Raw genomic sequence first — 15,740 nt, 5'->3', positions numbered from 1 at the left:
GGGTGAGGGCTTTGGGGGTGAGCACAGGCATCCTGCCCAACAGCCTAGCTCCCTCCTCCCCTGGCCTTGCCCTCTCCCTATCCTTCCCCGTCTTTCCTGGATGTGTCTGATCTGCTGCCTCTGGCTTCCAGCTGGTGGGGACAGGTCACAGAGGAAAGAGGGGGAGGGACAGGACATACTGCTGCCATATCCTATAGGGAGGAGGCTGAGGCTGAGTGGGACTGGCTTTGAGAAAGGGGTCTTCAGGCAGGGACAGCAAGGCCAAGGCCAAGGGGGCTGGGCAGTAGACTAACACTCAGCCTGAGAGGGGTTCAATTGTAAGTGGGCAGGGTCCCTGCTGGGCTGGGGCTGGGGCTGGGCTCTGCCTCTGCCCCCTTCCGGTGCCCCGGCTCCCGGGCCCCTTGTCTCAAGCCTTCTTGTGCCCTGCTCATCTCCCTCTTGGCCCATCTAGGCCTGATAGGAGGTGGGGCTCTTCCTTTGGCCATGGGTGCTCTCTGCTTTCCCCTTCCTGTAGCAGATTCTACAGACCTGGCTATAGGTGAACAAGGAGCTACATGGGGAAGTCCCCCTGAGCATCCTCATCTGGTCCACCCCCATTATGTCCAGAGCCCTGGTCCTAGCACATGGGGTGGGAGGTTAGGGGGAGCAGGTCTTGTGGGGTAGACTTGGCTAGGCCTAAGCTGGGGCCGAGGCCGAGGCCGAGCAGAGGGGAATGACCAGTCCTGCCCCTCAGGCAGAGGAGGAGCTCATCAAAGCCCAGAAAGTGTTTGAGGAGATGAACGTGGATCTGCAGGAAGAGCTGCCATCCCTGTGGAATAGGTGAGTCTCGGGAGGCAGTGGGGCTGAGAGCCTCGGCCTCCCTCCCGAGGCTGCCCAAGGTGTCTCATGTGCCTTGTGCCCCATGCCCTCCCGCGGTGTGTGTCTCTGGTGAGGGTGGAGGTGTATCAGTGTGTGTGTGGCTCACCTGGGCTGCCTGCACTGACCTGTGTTCGCTTCCCTTCCTCCTCCCGTAGCCGGGTAGGTTTCTATGTCAACACGTTTCAGAGCATTGCAGGCCTGGAGGAGAACTTCCACAAGGAGATGAGTAAGGTAGGTCCTGGTGACCCTTATGGGACTCAGACCCTTGGGCCATGCTCTGCTGCCAAGGGCCAGGGCCAAACTCCCTCTTTCCGGCTGGGGTTTGGTACACACTAGTGGCCACAGTGCTACCTCCGGGCCCTGGGGAGGAGCCACTGAGCCCTGCCCTCCAGGAGCTCTTGTTCTAGAGTGTCCAGACCCACTGGGGCCCAGTCCCTGCCCCCTCCCTGTCCCCATCTTACCCCTCCTGCCTGGACAGAGCCAGCCCCTCTCAAGTGGTCAATGTGTTCTCAGGCAATGGTGGCCCAGGGAGCTGGGCGTCAGAGAATGGTGGCACCCTTTCTTAGTTCATAGGCAAATAATCAATAAAATACTAGAATTTTCTCAATTTTTTTCTTATATTTCTTAAGACAATGTAACACGTCTGCTTTACCTGCCAGAATCTGGTATAAGAAGGACTGTGAATTAGCTTAAATTCCTGTATTATTTCCATTTTAACTTAGCTGACAGTTAAGCTGCAAAGCAGACTTGGAGAAACCCAGTGTTGGCAGCCCCTGTGCTGTATGGTCGGTGGGTCTGAATCTGTCTCCTGGGCCCCGAGGAATGAAGTGATGGTAGTGGATTCCAGGCTCAGGGCTGGAGGAGGAAAAGCAGCTTGGGGCACTCCTGAGTCACCACCTTGACTATAGTTTCCTGCCTTTCGGGTCTTCCCTTTCTTTTCCTTCCTCCCTTTAAAGATTTGAGACAACTTACGAAAAATTAAAACAACAAAACAAAACAAAAACAGAGGCATTTGAGGGAAGGAAACATTTATGTAAAGTAAGAAGAAAATTCATTCTGAGCTTCCTGATGGCCAAAGCAAAAGAGGAAAATTTTCTCAGTAGTGAGAATCACTGTATACATGGGATAAACCTCTTGTCTTGCCTGTGCTTTTGGTGAAACCTCTGGCAGTCTGGAAAGCTTGTTCTTGGTAGGGGACAGGGGTGCAAGGAAGGGGCTAAGATGTGGGGAGAAGCAGGGATGTTACTGGGGAGAGTGGGGCTGTTCCCCACCTACTGGCTGTCCCTCCTGCAGCTCAACCAGAACCTCAACGATGTGCTGGTCAGCCTGGAGAAGCAGCATGGGAGCAACACCTTCACAGTCAAGGCCCAGCCCAGGTGTGTGCTGCCCACTGCCCTCTGGCTGTAGGTGGGTAGGGGAGGTGTGGTCTGGGGCAGGGTCCTGGGGTTCGTTCATTCCTGCCAGGCCAGGGCCAGCCCGGGGCAAGACTCGAGTTCCTACCCCCTGGGGGTTTGTCCTTTCTGGCTTGGCCTTTCTGTGATCAGGGGGACAGGTAGGGGCACCCCACATTCCTCTGGTGTTGTCCCATCAGGGAAGGAGCACAGCACTCCTGGGTAGTCTGTGGATCACTGGACCCTGGCCTGGCTTCCCTGCCTGGGAAACCAGAACAGCCAGGGTGCCTGTGGAGCTCTGGAGGTGGGGCCTGGGGACTGGATGACTCCGTGCTGGTGCAGAGCCCCCTGGAGGGTGAGCCTTCCTCCTCCAGCAGGATGCAGTGCCGCCTTTACCCTGTCCAGCTCTTAGGAAGCCTGAGTCCCTGGAGGGTGGCATTGTGCACACCCACAAAAGCATCCTTGTTCCTTGGCCAGGCCTGGCCTCCCAGGGTCTCTCCAGCTGCAAGGAGATTCCTGCTTCCTGAGGGGAAACCAGGAGGGAGGGGGGAAAGTGCCTGGCCCTCTGACTGCCCTCAGGGGAAACAATAGCGAGTCTGGGATTTCCCTTCCTTTTCGGCTTGCACCTGTGGCGATACCATGTGGAGAGCGCGGATGAACCTCACTTTTCCTCTCTGTACAACTGGTGAATATATCTGTGTCCTGGGTGATTGGGCTGTTACCTAGCACTAAGAAAGTATGTAGTGAATGGTGCTGCCCCTCTTCAGGATGGGCAAGCAGCAGCCCTCCTAGGCAGTGCAGGGGCTGGATCCTTCCTGTGGGAGGGGCCGGTCGAGCCCACAGGGAAGAAAGTGGAACTTTGTGAACGGCCTTTACACCAAGGAGAGGCCCTGATTGCCTCTGTGTCCCAGGCCCCACGCTGGCCAGCTGCCCCCACCCCCGGTGGTACCCTAGGGTCCCAGAGCCCTGTGTGCCAAGCTGCAGGCCGGGTGGGCTGCCTGCAGTCCTCCCCCAGCTCATCAGGCCTTGTTTGGGGGCTGCTGCTTTTGCTTCTTTTGTCAGCTCCATCCATCCGGGGGTACCTGACAGCATGCCAAGGCTGGTGGGGTCCCCAGGACTGGGCAATGGAGTTCTCAGAGCAGGGTCAGGCCCTCTTCATGGCCTTTGAGGATTAAGGGAGGCTTTGCCCCTTTGCACTCCTCTGAGCAGAGGGGCTGCTGATGAGGGAACAGGCCAGCCTTGAATCAGGCATTTCCCCAAAATGAAGGCCTCTGCGTCCCGTCCGTTCCCACAGAAAGAAAACTAAACTGCTCTCCCGGCTGCTCAGAAAGAAGAACAGGTACCAGCACTGCGTGCTGCATTGTGGGGGTGTCTGAGGCCAGCAGCCTGGCCGGCCGCCCCTGTGCATGCGCCTGGTGCCCTGCTCTGCGGGTGCCACTAACCCCTAACCTGTCGTCCCGTGTGTGGTGCTGCGGGGAGGGCGGCGGGGCTGTGCTGTGTCACGTGTGTGTTGGGGGGCCTGGGGGCTCAGGGGCTGTCAGGGGAAGGATGAGGGGGCAGACGGCCTGAGCTCAGCCGAGCATATTCTCTCTGTGCCACAGTGTATCCACCTGGCTGTGGCCCAGGCCAGAAGGGGAACAGGGGAATGTAGCCAGGAAGGCTCAGAGGATGGGCTCTGTTAGCACAGTGGTAGTTTTTAAAAAATGGTGCGTGTGTGTGTGTGTGTGCGTGTGTGTGTGTATGTGTGTGTGCTCGTACTGTGTTTATTAGATGCCTTAGGGAGGCAAATACATTCCCATGAAACACAAATTCAGTAGAGAAGAGGAGGGAGCGCGGTGTCCCTCACAAGCCTGCCGCCCGCCCCACCCCGGGTGATGTGGTCAGTAGCTTCTTTGCATCCTTCCAGAGCTGCCCCATCAGACACTCACCTTAGGAGGCTGGTGAGCACTTGAAATGTGGTCGGTGTGACTGAGCAGCTGCACTTTTATTTCCCCTTAATTCAGATATAAATGTAAACAGCTGCCTGTGGCCAGTGGCTGTCTTCACGGGTTCTAGAGTTCCCTGATGCAAGAACAAGTGGTGTTTTTATTTTCTGCCCCCTTGCACCCGAGTGGCCGTTACACCCACCATTGCTCTTGCTCTCTATACCTCCCGCGAGGCTGGGAGACCTCACCTTCTCCTCCCCGGCAGCCACTCTGCCTGTGGCCTCTGGTTGGCTTTTTTCCTTCTCCTCCAAAGGGCATGTGGGGAGCAAAGTGTGGCGATGGTGACTGCGGTGACGGGGGGGAGTGCTGAGGCGTGTGGAGCCTGGAAGCGGGGCAGAGGGGGGTGTCCTGGTGTGAGTAGACGGAAGGGGGGGGCCGGCCGAGGAGTGGGGCCCAGCCTGGGCACGGAGGCTGCTGCGTGACGTGTGGGACGAAACTCATCTGCCTCTAGGGTGTTCGGCTTTCTCCTGCTGCGGAGCTGGGCTCCCCGGTGGAGCCTGGCGGCGACCTGGGGAGTGGCCTGACTGGAGATCGGAGGCCTCCAGCCTGGAGTTGCGCGCAGGCTACCACTGTCTGTAGGGCAGGGGCTGTGCCCACGCCCCTTCGTTTCCACCCATTCTGGTACACACACGTGCATTTCTCACATGCAAGCCCTGCGGCACCCCTCACGCACACATGGACATCACATTTTCACAGTGAATCTGTGGACACACCCACACCCTCCTGTTCACACACACCCTTCTTGATGGACATGCCCTCGTGCACACATGCACACGCATTTTCACACAGCGATTCCTGGGGTCGTGTGCACGTGCACACCTGTGGATTCGCATGGTCCGTCTTGTAAGCAGTGGTCTCCCTCCATTGGGCTTCCTCTCTGGTCTTACCTCCACAGTGACAACGCCCCTGCAAAAGGGAACAAGAGCCCTTCGCCTCCGCCAGATGGCTCCCCAGCCGCCACCCCGGAGATCAGAGTCAACCACGAGCCTGAGCCCTCGGCAGCAGCCGGGGCAGCCCTCCCCAAGTCCCCATCTCAGGTAGGCACCCTCCCCACCCTCCTCATCCTCCTGCATTACTGGTGTCCCCCTCTTTCTCGGTCCTCTGTCCCCAACACTGGGCTCATGGTCCTGTCTTCTCTCAGGGCACCTGTGGCCGTGTATCTCCCTCTGTCCCCCACAGCATCCTCTCCTCGGGGCTGTTAATGCCTCCATCCTCCTTTCCTTCTGATACAGGCTCCAGGGCCCTCCGCCCCAGAGCATCTGGATCTGCAGAGGTGGCTGCATGTCCTCCTCCTCACCTTCTTTCTTGGCATGGGGCCATGTGGGACCTTTACATGGTCAGCAGCGGAAAGGGCTCAGTGAGGGGAGTGTGAGGTGGCCGAAGGAGACAGACGCCGGGCTTCCAAAAGCCCAGCATCCCTTCCACGGGTGGTCGCCAGGCGCTGGCCCACGGCCCTGTCTGAGCTGTCAGGCTTCCCCAAGCATCAGTTCCCGGCAGCAGCACTCTGGTCCTGCAGCTGATTAGGATAACAATGCTGAGTGTGACAAGAGCCCACACTTGAATAGCACTTGCCCTGGGCCCGACACGATGCCAGCACTTTCTACGTTTTCATACATTAAATCCTCACAACCACTCTGAGGCAGATGCCCACCCCAGCTTGACATCTGAGGAAACCCAGACTTGCCGGGGTTTCCCGAGTTGCCTGAGGCCCCCAAGTGGGCAAGTGTGTGGCCATCCTGCCCAGCCCTGTGCCGAGCGCTGGCTCCACCTCTGTGCCAGCCTCCACGGGTGACAGGTGGGCCAGAGTTCCTCCAGCAGGAGGTGCAGAGAGAGTCCTTGAGGGGCAGAGAGCCCAGGTGGGGAGGGAGGCTGTTCCTCAGCTACGGCTTCTCTCTATAGGGTCTTACCCAGTTGGGTGTCAGCCCAGCTCCTCCAGCGGCCCCTGGGCAGTTCGCATGCTCTCCCTTTTTTCTCCTCTTCTTTTCTGTCTTCTCCCTGTCTTTCTCTTTCACTTCCTCCCCCCTCTGTCGTTCCCTCTCTTTCTCTCTCTCTCTCTAGGCACAGTGTTTTCTGGACCTCCTTCCTCAGTCTCCCTCTAAGGGTGGCCTTGTGGTCCTGGTGTCTGTGCCTTGGGCAGCAGTGATTCCTCTTGGTTTGTGTCTTCAGTTGCCTGGTGGGGGGCACAGCCTGGGGTGTGACTAACTGTGGCTTTGTCTCTGTCTGTCTGCCCTGCCCTCCATGCTCTGCTGCGCCTCCCCGTGTGGCCCCTCACCCTCCGACCCACAGCTCCGGAAAGGGCCACCAGTCCCTCCGCCTCCCAAACACACCCCGTCCAAGGAGGTCAAGCAGGAGCAGATCCTCAGCCTGTTTGATGACACGTTTGTCCCTGAGATCAGCGTGACCACCCCCTCCCAGGTCAGCCGCGGCCACCGCGGCCCAGCTCTCTCTTGTTCTTTTGGGGTGTGCATGGTCTTCTTCCTTCATCCTATGGGCTATGTCTCTACCTCAAGAGCCAGAATCTGGCCCTAGAGGTTGGCCCAGAGCCTCTGCCTTGCTCATTCATCCATCACTCCATCCCTCCATCCATCCTCCCTCATCCATCTCTGAGCATGTACTGTGGCCAGATGCAGGGACACAGGTGGGTGGTCCTCATGGAGCTGGTCCGCTCAGGAGTGACCTCGTGCCTATGCTGATGCAATGGCCAGAGGGGAGAGCGGGAAGGGGGGAGGACTCGGGCCAGTCAGGAAAGGCTTCTTGGAGCCGGTGACATTTGCCAGGTGCCTGCAAACAGGCACATTGCTTCAGCCAGAGATAGCAGCATGTGTGTAGGCCGGGAGGGATAAGACATGGGCTCAGGAGCTTCTGGGAGTTCAGAGTGTCTGCAGGGTACTGCAGTGGGGCAGCAAGAGGAGACAATGGGAACACCATTCGGAAGGCCCTGGAATGTCTGACCAAGGCATCTAGACTTTAGCTCCCAGGCTTTGGAGGTGGGCCGGTGCTTGGGCCACAGAGCAGGGCTGCTGCCTGTAAGTGCCCTGAGAAGGTATGTAATGCCCATCCACAGATGGACAGATGGAGAGCTGAGCAGGAGGGTAACCATGGTGGCACGGGAGTGGGTGCACACTGTCAGATCCGCTTACAGAGGCCACAGTGTCCTCATCCCCCAAGCCTGGTGTCTGGGCCTTGCAGCCACTAGGGGCTGGCCTGTCATGCAGACTGGCTAATCCCATGCTGCGGGCCAGCCTGCTCTGGAGTGCTGCCATAGAGTTGCTCTGCCCAGGGCCTCTGGGCTCTGCCTCCTGAAGGTTCCTTTGCCCAAGCTCAGAGGCCTGAAGGGAAGAGGGAGGGGCAGGGCCAGAGGGTATAAGTGTGGAGGGAGAAGCAGTTGGGAAATGAGGACGGTGGTCTCTGCTAAGAGGGGCCTGGAGCAAGTGGGCAACAAGCCCCAGCAAGAGGACTCCAAGTGAGAACTAGGAACTTGCAATACAGGGTGGCTAGTCGGCAGGTGGGTGATCCCCTGGCTCAGGGCCCTGGGAGGCAGGGGAGCCCCTCTGTGTAGAAGGAGGCCAAAGCTGGTCCAGGGGTCCTCCTACATGGTGACAAAGCCGGGAGGCACGAGCTCTGGGGCAGCTGGCTGCTGGAACGCTTGCCAGCTGGAGTATGTCTCAACTCTGGCAGTGCACATGAGGGAGACAGGGTGACACAGAGCGCTGGTAAACACCAAGTAGGGAGTGGTGCTAGCCGCTTATCTATGTGACCTTGTTGGGTTTTCACCTACGCATGGGAGGGGGTTATTGCCCTCAATGAACAGGTGAGGAGCCTATGGGCCTGACTTGCAGCCAGACTGCCTGCACCAAGTGTGTCGGCCTCTCCACACTCACACCCACCGCATGCCTTCCTTGCTACCCCATCTGCCCACTCCAGGGAGCCAGGTCTCTGCCCCGAGGGTGGGAAGCTTACTCCGTGGGTGCTGTTGCCAGGGCTGGGGTGGGCTGTCCGTGATGCTGTGCTAACAGGGCTGCTCTGCAGGGCTGAGGTGAGTAGCCTGCGTCCCTGCACCAAAGCACAGTTCTGATCCTGCATGGTGGGGAGGCTGGCCTGCTGGGAGGCAGGGAGGGAGGACGTGGTCTGCCCTTTGGCCTGGTGACCCTGTCCCCTTGGAGCATGAGAGGGTGGCTGTCTGGGCTTGATGGACTTCTGATGGTGGGGAAGCTACCTGGGGGAGAGAAATGCTGCTGCGAGCTGCTGGCAGGGAGCCTAAAAGCCATGCACCCCTGGTGTCCTGAGCACTCCCTCGCTGAGAGGCAGGGTTATGGGGACAGAGCAGTGAAAGTTAGTGGCTGAGGATGAGCCTGAGGCAGGGGCTTGAGCATTGGGGCAGTGTCCAGGAAGTGAGACCACTTGGCTGGGGCTCTCTGACGTCTGTGGCTTGGCCCAGAGTGGATACTTTGTCCTCTGAGCTGTGAGACACCTGGCACCTCGTCTTCTCAGAATTGGGTCTTGAGTCTCTCTTGATAGGTTCAGCTATAAAGTCCTTTCTGGGGAGACCACTCCCCAGGGCCCAAGCCTTGGGTCCTTCTTGATGGAAGACTAGGTGGATATAGGTCAGCATTAGGTGCCATCAGGAGCAAGTAGACATGAGAGGCTGGCGTGGGCTGCTGGGGCTATGGCCCTCCTAGCACTGCATGAAGTAGGGCAGGAGGACCCAGGGCCAAGCTAGGACCTTTCCTCTCCAGCGAAGTGTTCCCTGGCCCCCAAAGGGAAACTCTGTGTGTGAGTTGGAGGTGCCACTGAGCAAGCCCCACCTCCTCAGAGGGTAGGGTGTCCTTAGTGCTGGCACATACCCAGCCCATCCTCAAGGGCAGCTCTCCTTTGATTGTCTGGCCCAGTGTACCACGGGGCTGGCTTCTTACAGTGTGAACAGTCTCCTGGGGTCATGCCTGTCACAAGCACTCAGGCCCACTGAAGGGGAATCTTGGGGTGGCTGGGGTGGGACCTGCACTTTGAGCCCTGGTGTTGGGGGACCCACACTTAAGATTGAGCTCCTAGGTGGTGTGCGCCACCTCAGCCTGTCCTTAACTCAGTGGCGCTGGCTGCTGGTTGGGTGTCACCACAGGCATGTCTGTGGGGTGGCGAGGTGAGGTCAGTGCCTGTCCTAGGGCCCTCTTGGTTAGAGGGAGTGCGTGTGGTCTTGTCAGCCTGGGCGATGGACTGTGCTGCTTCTGAGGGGTGGGCGGAGCGGGTGGCTAGGAGAGTGGGGTGCAGGGAGGAGGCGCAGGCACTGGGAGGCCTCTGCGGCCTGTGGGGCAGGGACGGCAGGCAGTCGGGGCTGGCGTTGGGCCGCTGGGTGGTTGCCCCAGTGAGCCTGTCGCTGGTGTCTGAGGTGGGTGGCAGGGGCTGTCTTTGTATGCGTGGAACTTATGCCGGGCCTGCGGCATGGGCAGTGCTCCCTTGTTAGTGAAGCGGACGTGTCCGTGAGTGTATGCACCCTGTGGAATGTTCCCAGCCTGTCACTAACTGCCTTCCTCCTCTGCCACTGCTGCGAAGTTTGAGGTCCCGGGGCCTTTCTCGGAGCAGGCCAGTCTGCTGGACCTGGACTTTGACCCCCTCCCGCCTGTGGCGAGCCCAGTGAAGGCACCCACGCCCTCTGGTCAGGTTGGTCTGGGCCCACCACCGCCTGCAGGCCCGTGGGTCTCTGGGGCACCGGGGCATGGGCTCACGTCTGGCCATGTGTGCCCACCTGTGCCGGGCCTCTGGGGTCACCAGGCTGTCAGCCCACTCACTGCCCTTCCTCTGGCCCCAGCTCTTGTCACCTCCTCTAGCCCTGAACATGAGGAGGGGAGGAGCAGACACAGGTCAGACACAGGTCAGGGTGAAGACCCTCAGGAGGAGGGTCAGCTGAATACCCACTCGGTAAAAATAAGGCCCCCATCAGCGTCCTGCCCTCTCCTGGCAGCAGCTCTGGCCTCAGCGCCCTGGCAGATGTCCAGGACTTGGCCCTCTGGAGACCCTGGAGCCTGGCTCTGTGCTGCCCAGTGCCTGGGGGGCTCTGGGGCCCTAGGGTGGGGGTCGCTGGGGACTGCTCGCCCAACCCTGTCACTAACCTCTGTACTAACTCTGTCCTTCTCCCTCTCTGCTGCGCTTAGTCAATTCCGTGGGACCTCTGGGAGGTAAGCCGTGTTTGCTCTGTGCCCACCCCCGGGGGGGAGCTGCTCCTCTGTGTGGTCCCGGCCCACCCTGCCTGTTCCTGCACCAGCCTGTTCACAGGGGCGTGCACTTGCACGCGTGGGCCGGTGCTCATGCACACAGGGAGCTGGTTGTTACTGCTTGTCCCCAGCTGTCCCACTGCTTCCCGTCTGTGGAGAATCTGCCCCTCAGCAGGCCCTGTCGGGAGGGGGCTCCTCAGTTTAGCCAGAGAAGAGGGTCTTCTGTGGTTCGGCTCAGTTGTCAGGCTCTGTGAGTGGTCCCCTGCTGAGGCCTGCAAGGGGGCCCGTGGGGTGGAGGGTCTTCGTCCTTGAGTTTTCTGTCTGTGGGGGCCCTACAGGGTAGTGGCATCAGGGAGCTGTTGGGACAGAGGAAGTGGGGTGAGGCCAGGTGCCCTAATGAGAACATATGCTGGGCAGGTGTCAGCACCACCTGGCGGCGGGGCATGAGGCTCAGGGAGGGCGTGGGACTTCATCAACAACCACAGTGTAGCTTCTGCAGGAGCAGGAGCAGCAGCAGCAGCAGCAGCAGCAGCAGCAGTTGGTGTGGAAGTGCTGGTGGCATATCCTCCTGGGAGCTCGAAGGCTCCGGATAGTCTTACTCTGGAGGAGGCCAGTGAAAGCCTGGTGTGGGCCACCATTTTGTTGAGTGGACTGTGGGTGCTGAGCTGTGTGTGGCTCATTTGCACCTGCTCATCCCTTTGGCAGTGGTAGGAGCGAGGAGGTGGGAGTGGCTTTCCCTTTAAGGGTTCTGTCCCCCCTGGGCCAGGCTGCCTGCTGCAGGCACCCACTCTCTGTTCTGCCGACACCAGGCTGCTCACAACTCTCTTCTCTTGTCTCGTGCCCTTGCCCGACACCCTCTCCTCCCTGGCCTCCCATCCCTTCCGCCCCGTTCTCCCTGGTGGCCCATCACTAGCCCACAGAGAGTCCAGCTGGCAGCCTGCCTTCCGGGGAGCCCAGCGCTACCGAGGGCACCTTTGCTGTGGCCTGGCCCAGCCAGACGGCCGAGCCGGGGCCTGCCCAAGTAAGTGTCCACCTGCCAGCCCCCACCTGTCCCCAGTCTCTGGGGGTGTAGCAGCAAAGGAAGAGCCTGGAGGAGGGGGCACAGGATGGACAAAGCTGCTGTGAGCCTGAGGGTGAGGCCAGGCCACTCCTGCCTGCGGTGATTCAGGCCAGATGGGCCCCTCCCACCTCGCCAGCCCTACCGCAGCCTCCCAGCTCAGGCTTCCTGCAGACGGAGGGAGGAGTGGTCAGGGCATCTCCTGGTTTATGGCAGGCACTTTCCAGGATCTTCTCATTTAATTTTCACTCTAACCTAGACATTTGCTCTTTTTACAGGCGAGGAAGTAGGGGCTAGGAAGCTTGAGTGATTGCTCCCAGAGCTCGGAAGTGGCTGAGTGAGTGCTGGCCAGGTCAGCCTCACTGAGTCTGGGCCGTGTGCACTCTGCCTCGGCCGGGCCCCTACCATGGTGCCCAGCACTGTGCTGCCCCCTCCTTGGAGAGCAGGTGTCCAGGGCCAGGCAGGGGCTGCTGGGCCTGCCTTGAGTTGTTTGGACTGGGACAGGGGCTGGCTGCTGTCCCCAAGCATGGGGTCTGCTGGCTCAGCCACCAGGCCAGGCAGGTGAGAAGAAGCTGAGGCTTGGTCAGGTTTTGGGCCTAGAGGATAGGGCCTATGGGGGAGGGTCCTGGTGGCACCCAGAGGTCTGTGCAGCATGTCACTTGGCATCTCTGTGCTGCCAGCACCTTTTCCAGCTGCTTCTCTAGCTGCTTCCCATTGCAGGGACCTGACCTTTCTTATAGGGGCTTCCTGTACCCTCAGAGGCACTGGTGGGCTCTAGATGCCCCTTCAGTGCTGCCGTCCACGGCCTCTCTCCTTGTCCTGGGAACGGTGTCTGTCCTGTGTCTGACCCCATGCCGGCATTTATGTTGCAGCCAGCGGAGGCCTCGGAGGTGGCGGGTGGGACCCCACCTGCGGCTGGAGCCCAGGAGCCCGGGGAAACAGCAGCAAGTGAAGCGGCCTCCGTAAGATGACAGGGACCAAGGCCCTGTCTTTTCTTTCCTGCTGTCCACCTGCCCCCCCACTCATGGCTCCCCAGCCCCGTCTTGCCTGTGCTCCTTGCTATGTGCTGGTCCAGGTGGCAGTTCCACAGGGGAGGCAGACCAGTCTGGCATCTGTCACAGAGACCTTCCCCTCCCCTTGCCCTCATGGCCCCTGCCCTCCCGGGACCAGCTCCCTGCCCACGCTGACGTGCTTCCTCCTTGCAGAGCTCTCTCCCTGCGGTGGTGGTAGAGACCTTCTCAGCAACTGTGAATGGCACCGTGGAGGGTGGCGGTGGGGCCGGACGCTTGGACCTGCCCCCAGGCTTCATGTTCAAGGTAAGCATGGGCTGCTGGCCCCACAGCCTGGGCTGCTATCTGAGCCGACATTGCCCTTTTACAGACGAGGACACTGAGCTGCGAAGCTGTGTGCGTTGGTCCAAAGCACCCCCGCCCCCTGGCCCCCACTCCCCTGGCTGCCCAGTGGGCATGGTGGCGGCTCGAGCGCTGGTCCTGCTGCCTTGACGGGCTCCCAGTCACCACGCTGCCAGGGCATCCTGAAGCCCTACAAAGCCTGGTGCACCGTGCTTGGTTGCGGGTGGGACCGGAGCCTATGAGGGCAGGGGAGTTGAGCTCTCCCCAAACTTCCATAGGTGCAGGCCCAGCACGACTACGTGGCCACCGACACCGATGAGCTGCAGCTCAAGGCGGGTGACGTGGTGCTGGTGATCCCCTTCCAGAACCCAGAGGAGCAGGTAAGGGCCTGGCCGCTGTGGCGGGAGGAGCCAGCAGGGGGCAGCAGAGCCCCACCAGCTGCGGACCCACAGCCGGGCGTCAAGATGCTCTCCCCACCTCCTCCTCTTTGCTCTTCTGGGTCTCTGTACCCTCCTTCCCTTACTCATTTTCCCTCCATTCACCTCTCCCCCTTCCCTTTATGCCATCCCATCTCCCTGAGTCTCTCTCCCTGTCCCCGTGTCCCCTCTGTCTGCTTCCTCGGACTGTCCGCTTTCCTCCTTTCCTGGCACTGCCTTTCTCTCAGTTTTTTGCAGCTGAAGGTCTTTCTCCCCTCCTCCCTTCCCTGCCCCTCAAGGCATCCTTCCTCCTAGGACAGGATCCCTGGCCACCTCTCCATGAGCCCTCCTGCCCGGCAGTGAGAGGGCAAGATGCCCACTCTGCGGCCTCACATTGGGCTGCCTCCTCCAGGCTGCCCTTGCGCCCTGCCCACAGGGACAGAGTATGGCTTCTGGCAGGACCCCCAACATCCCAGCTGTGTCCCCAGCTGTTCCCCAGGCCAGATACCTCCTAGAACACTCCCTGCTGTGGCTTCTCCATGTCAGTTGGTCTCACCGTGAGCTCCCCGTGGAGCCTGGGGCTGGTGTAGAGTGGGGACTGCACCCCCAAATCCTGACAGGCTGCCTGGTTCAGGTCTCTAAGGCTTCTTAGCAGCAGCCTTGCTGGGGGTGCTGAGTGAGCTGAGACTTGAGGGCAGCAGGGATGGACTGAGGCCACAGGTCTGGGAGGTTTCAATAACAAGGATTTCCTGAGCCTGGTGCTAAATTGGCAGATTCCTGTCAACCCCTGGGTCTCTACTCACATCCTCCCTGGGCCAGCCCTGGACTGGGCGGGCTACCAGTGGGAGTCATGTAGGTGGGTGGACTTGGGTCAGAGAGGACATATGTGGGCTCTGTGACGGACCGAGGGAGATCCCAGGCGTAGCAGGGTCAGTGATGGCCTCCACTGTGGGCAGGGATGAATGAGCCTTGCAGGCCCAGGGGTCAGGGTCTGGGCTAAGGACTTTGTTGGGCTTGGGTAGGTGGTCCTTGTGAACTGTCAGGGTGAAAGCAAAGGCTGGATTTGAGCTGGAGGGCTTCATGAGGGGCTTTGAGTCACTGAGAAACTTTAACTGGTCAGTGCTCACCAGAAATTTCTGGTATTGTTTGTGGAAGTCTGGAAGGACAACTGATATGCTCTGTGGGCACCTGATAGTGGGAAGCTCCTGGCCTGGGATGGCGTTTAGACACATTCAGACCAGTGCAGCAGTCTGGCTGCCTTTCTAGAGAGAGGAGGAATCACACAAATGCCAGAGTTAAATCCACTGGTGAAGGGCAGATGGCTCCTAGCTCGGGCAGGTTTGGGTCTGGGGTAGCAGGGAATGCTGCCTGGAGGAGGCATTCTTTAAGTGGGTGTGATAGGCTGGAGGAACTGATCAAGACCAAGGAGGGGACATCTTTCCAGCAGATCTCCCTTAAGACCCACGCCCTGCAGGGTTCCAGTGCCCTCTGCCCCCATCCCTGTGTGACCTGGGTGCTCTGCTTCACTCTCAGGATGAAGGCTGGCTCATGGGCGTGAAGGAGAGTGACTGGAACCAGCACAAGGAGCTGGAGAAATGCCGGGGCGTCTTCCCCGAGAACTTCACAGAGCGGGTTCAGTGAGGGCCACGGCTGGTGCTGCTCTCTGGGCGTGTGAAGAACACCTTTTCCCGAAAAATGTGTGTTTTGGGTTTTTTTTTTTTTTTTTTTGATTTTTGTTTTTAAACTTTTGAAAAGCAAAGGGAAACTGAGAGGAGAGGCCTAAGCCACGAGGTATTCTCCCAAAGATTAGGTGGTTTTCCAAAGAGCCTGGTTTCAGCAAGTCCAGTGGAATCACCAGTGTTCCTGAAGCTGCTGTGTCCCCTAGTTAGGTTCCTGGCCACCCACCCTGCGCCCGCATGTGTGCCTGGCCGCAGGGCGGGGCTAGGGGCTGCCAAGCCACCTTGCTTGCCTGAAGCTTTGGCCAAGCAGCCTGGGTGAGGGTCCTCTTTCTCCTGGCAGCTGCTGTGGGTGGGGTTGGGTCTCTCCAGAGAGCTCAGGGCCCAGACATGAGCCCGGCCTGGCCCCACCCTGCAGACCGTCTGTGTGCCGTTTGAAAATAAATCTTAGTGTTCCAAGCAAAATGAAACAAACTGGCGAAACCACTCAGAAAGCCTATGTTCATTTATTTGCTCTCACTCCACCTCTGCCCGCAGTATGAGTACACTGTGATTATCTGCGGCACTTCTATGGAGACAGTCCACCCCCGGACCTGCCAGGACAGGGGCTGCTGGTCAGTAGACTACACTCTTGCAGTTTCCCCACCAGCTATGGTGTGCCGGCCACCGCCTCTTGAGCTCCTCTGGATCCGACTGATAGCTTCAGCCCCAGCCCCCTGGTGTTCTGACCGATGGTTGGTTGGGGTTCAGGTGATGGGGGCTGAGTGATGGGAAGGGAAGGGTGCCAGCCAGCTAGGTG

General features: G+C 59.6%; 1 protein-coding gene across 16 annotated transcripts in view; it reads left to right on the top strand.

The window, feature by feature from the left end:
* BIN1 (bridging integrator 1) overlaps positions 1 to 15,427 on the top strand; it is a 53,053-nt gene extending 37,626 nt beyond the window's left edge. For 2 of the 16 annotated variants that reach the window (XM_055316121.1, XM_055316134.1), the window contains 12 exons: positions 734 to 819; positions 1,014 to 1,089; positions 2,152 to 2,234; positions 5,130 to 5,271; positions 6,521 to 6,649; positions 9,782 to 9,889; positions 10,381 to 10,404; positions 11,354 to 11,461; positions 12,370 to 12,459; positions 12,703 to 12,813; positions 13,128 to 13,229; positions 14,799 to 15,427. In XM_055316121.1, coding sequence (XP_055172096.1) covers positions 734 to 819; positions 1,014 to 1,089; positions 2,152 to 2,234; positions 5,130 to 5,271; positions 6,521 to 6,649; positions 9,782 to 9,889; positions 10,381 to 10,404; positions 11,354 to 11,461; positions 12,370 to 12,459; positions 12,703 to 12,813; positions 13,128 to 13,229; positions 14,799 to 14,906 — 1,167 coding nt within the window. In that variant the 3' untranslated portion in view covers positions 14,907 to 15,427. Of the gene's footprint in view, positions 1 to 733; positions 820 to 1,013; positions 1,090 to 2,151; positions 2,235 to 3,543; positions 3,589 to 5,129; positions 5,272 to 6,520; positions 6,650 to 9,781; positions 10,405 to 11,353; positions 11,462 to 12,369; positions 12,460 to 12,702; positions 12,814 to 13,127; positions 13,230 to 14,798 lie in introns of those variants that run through there. The other 14 variants (XM_055316120.1, XR_008663245.1, XM_055316122.1 and 11 more) reach the window with 14 other exon arrangements.
* The last annotated feature ends 313 nt before the right edge of the window (positions 15,428 to 15,740 follow it).

The sequence above is a fragment of the Nyctereutes procyonoides genome, unplaced genomic scaffold (genome assembly GCF_905146905.1).
Source record: "Nyctereutes procyonoides isolate TBG_1078 unplaced genomic scaffold, NYPRO_anot_genome, whole genome shotgun sequence".
NCBI lineage: Eukaryota > Metazoa > Chordata > Mammalia > Carnivora > Canidae > Nyctereutes > Nyctereutes procyonoides.
Note: the sequence above shows the minus strand (reverse complement) of the source record. Positions and strands in the feature narration are given on the sequence as shown.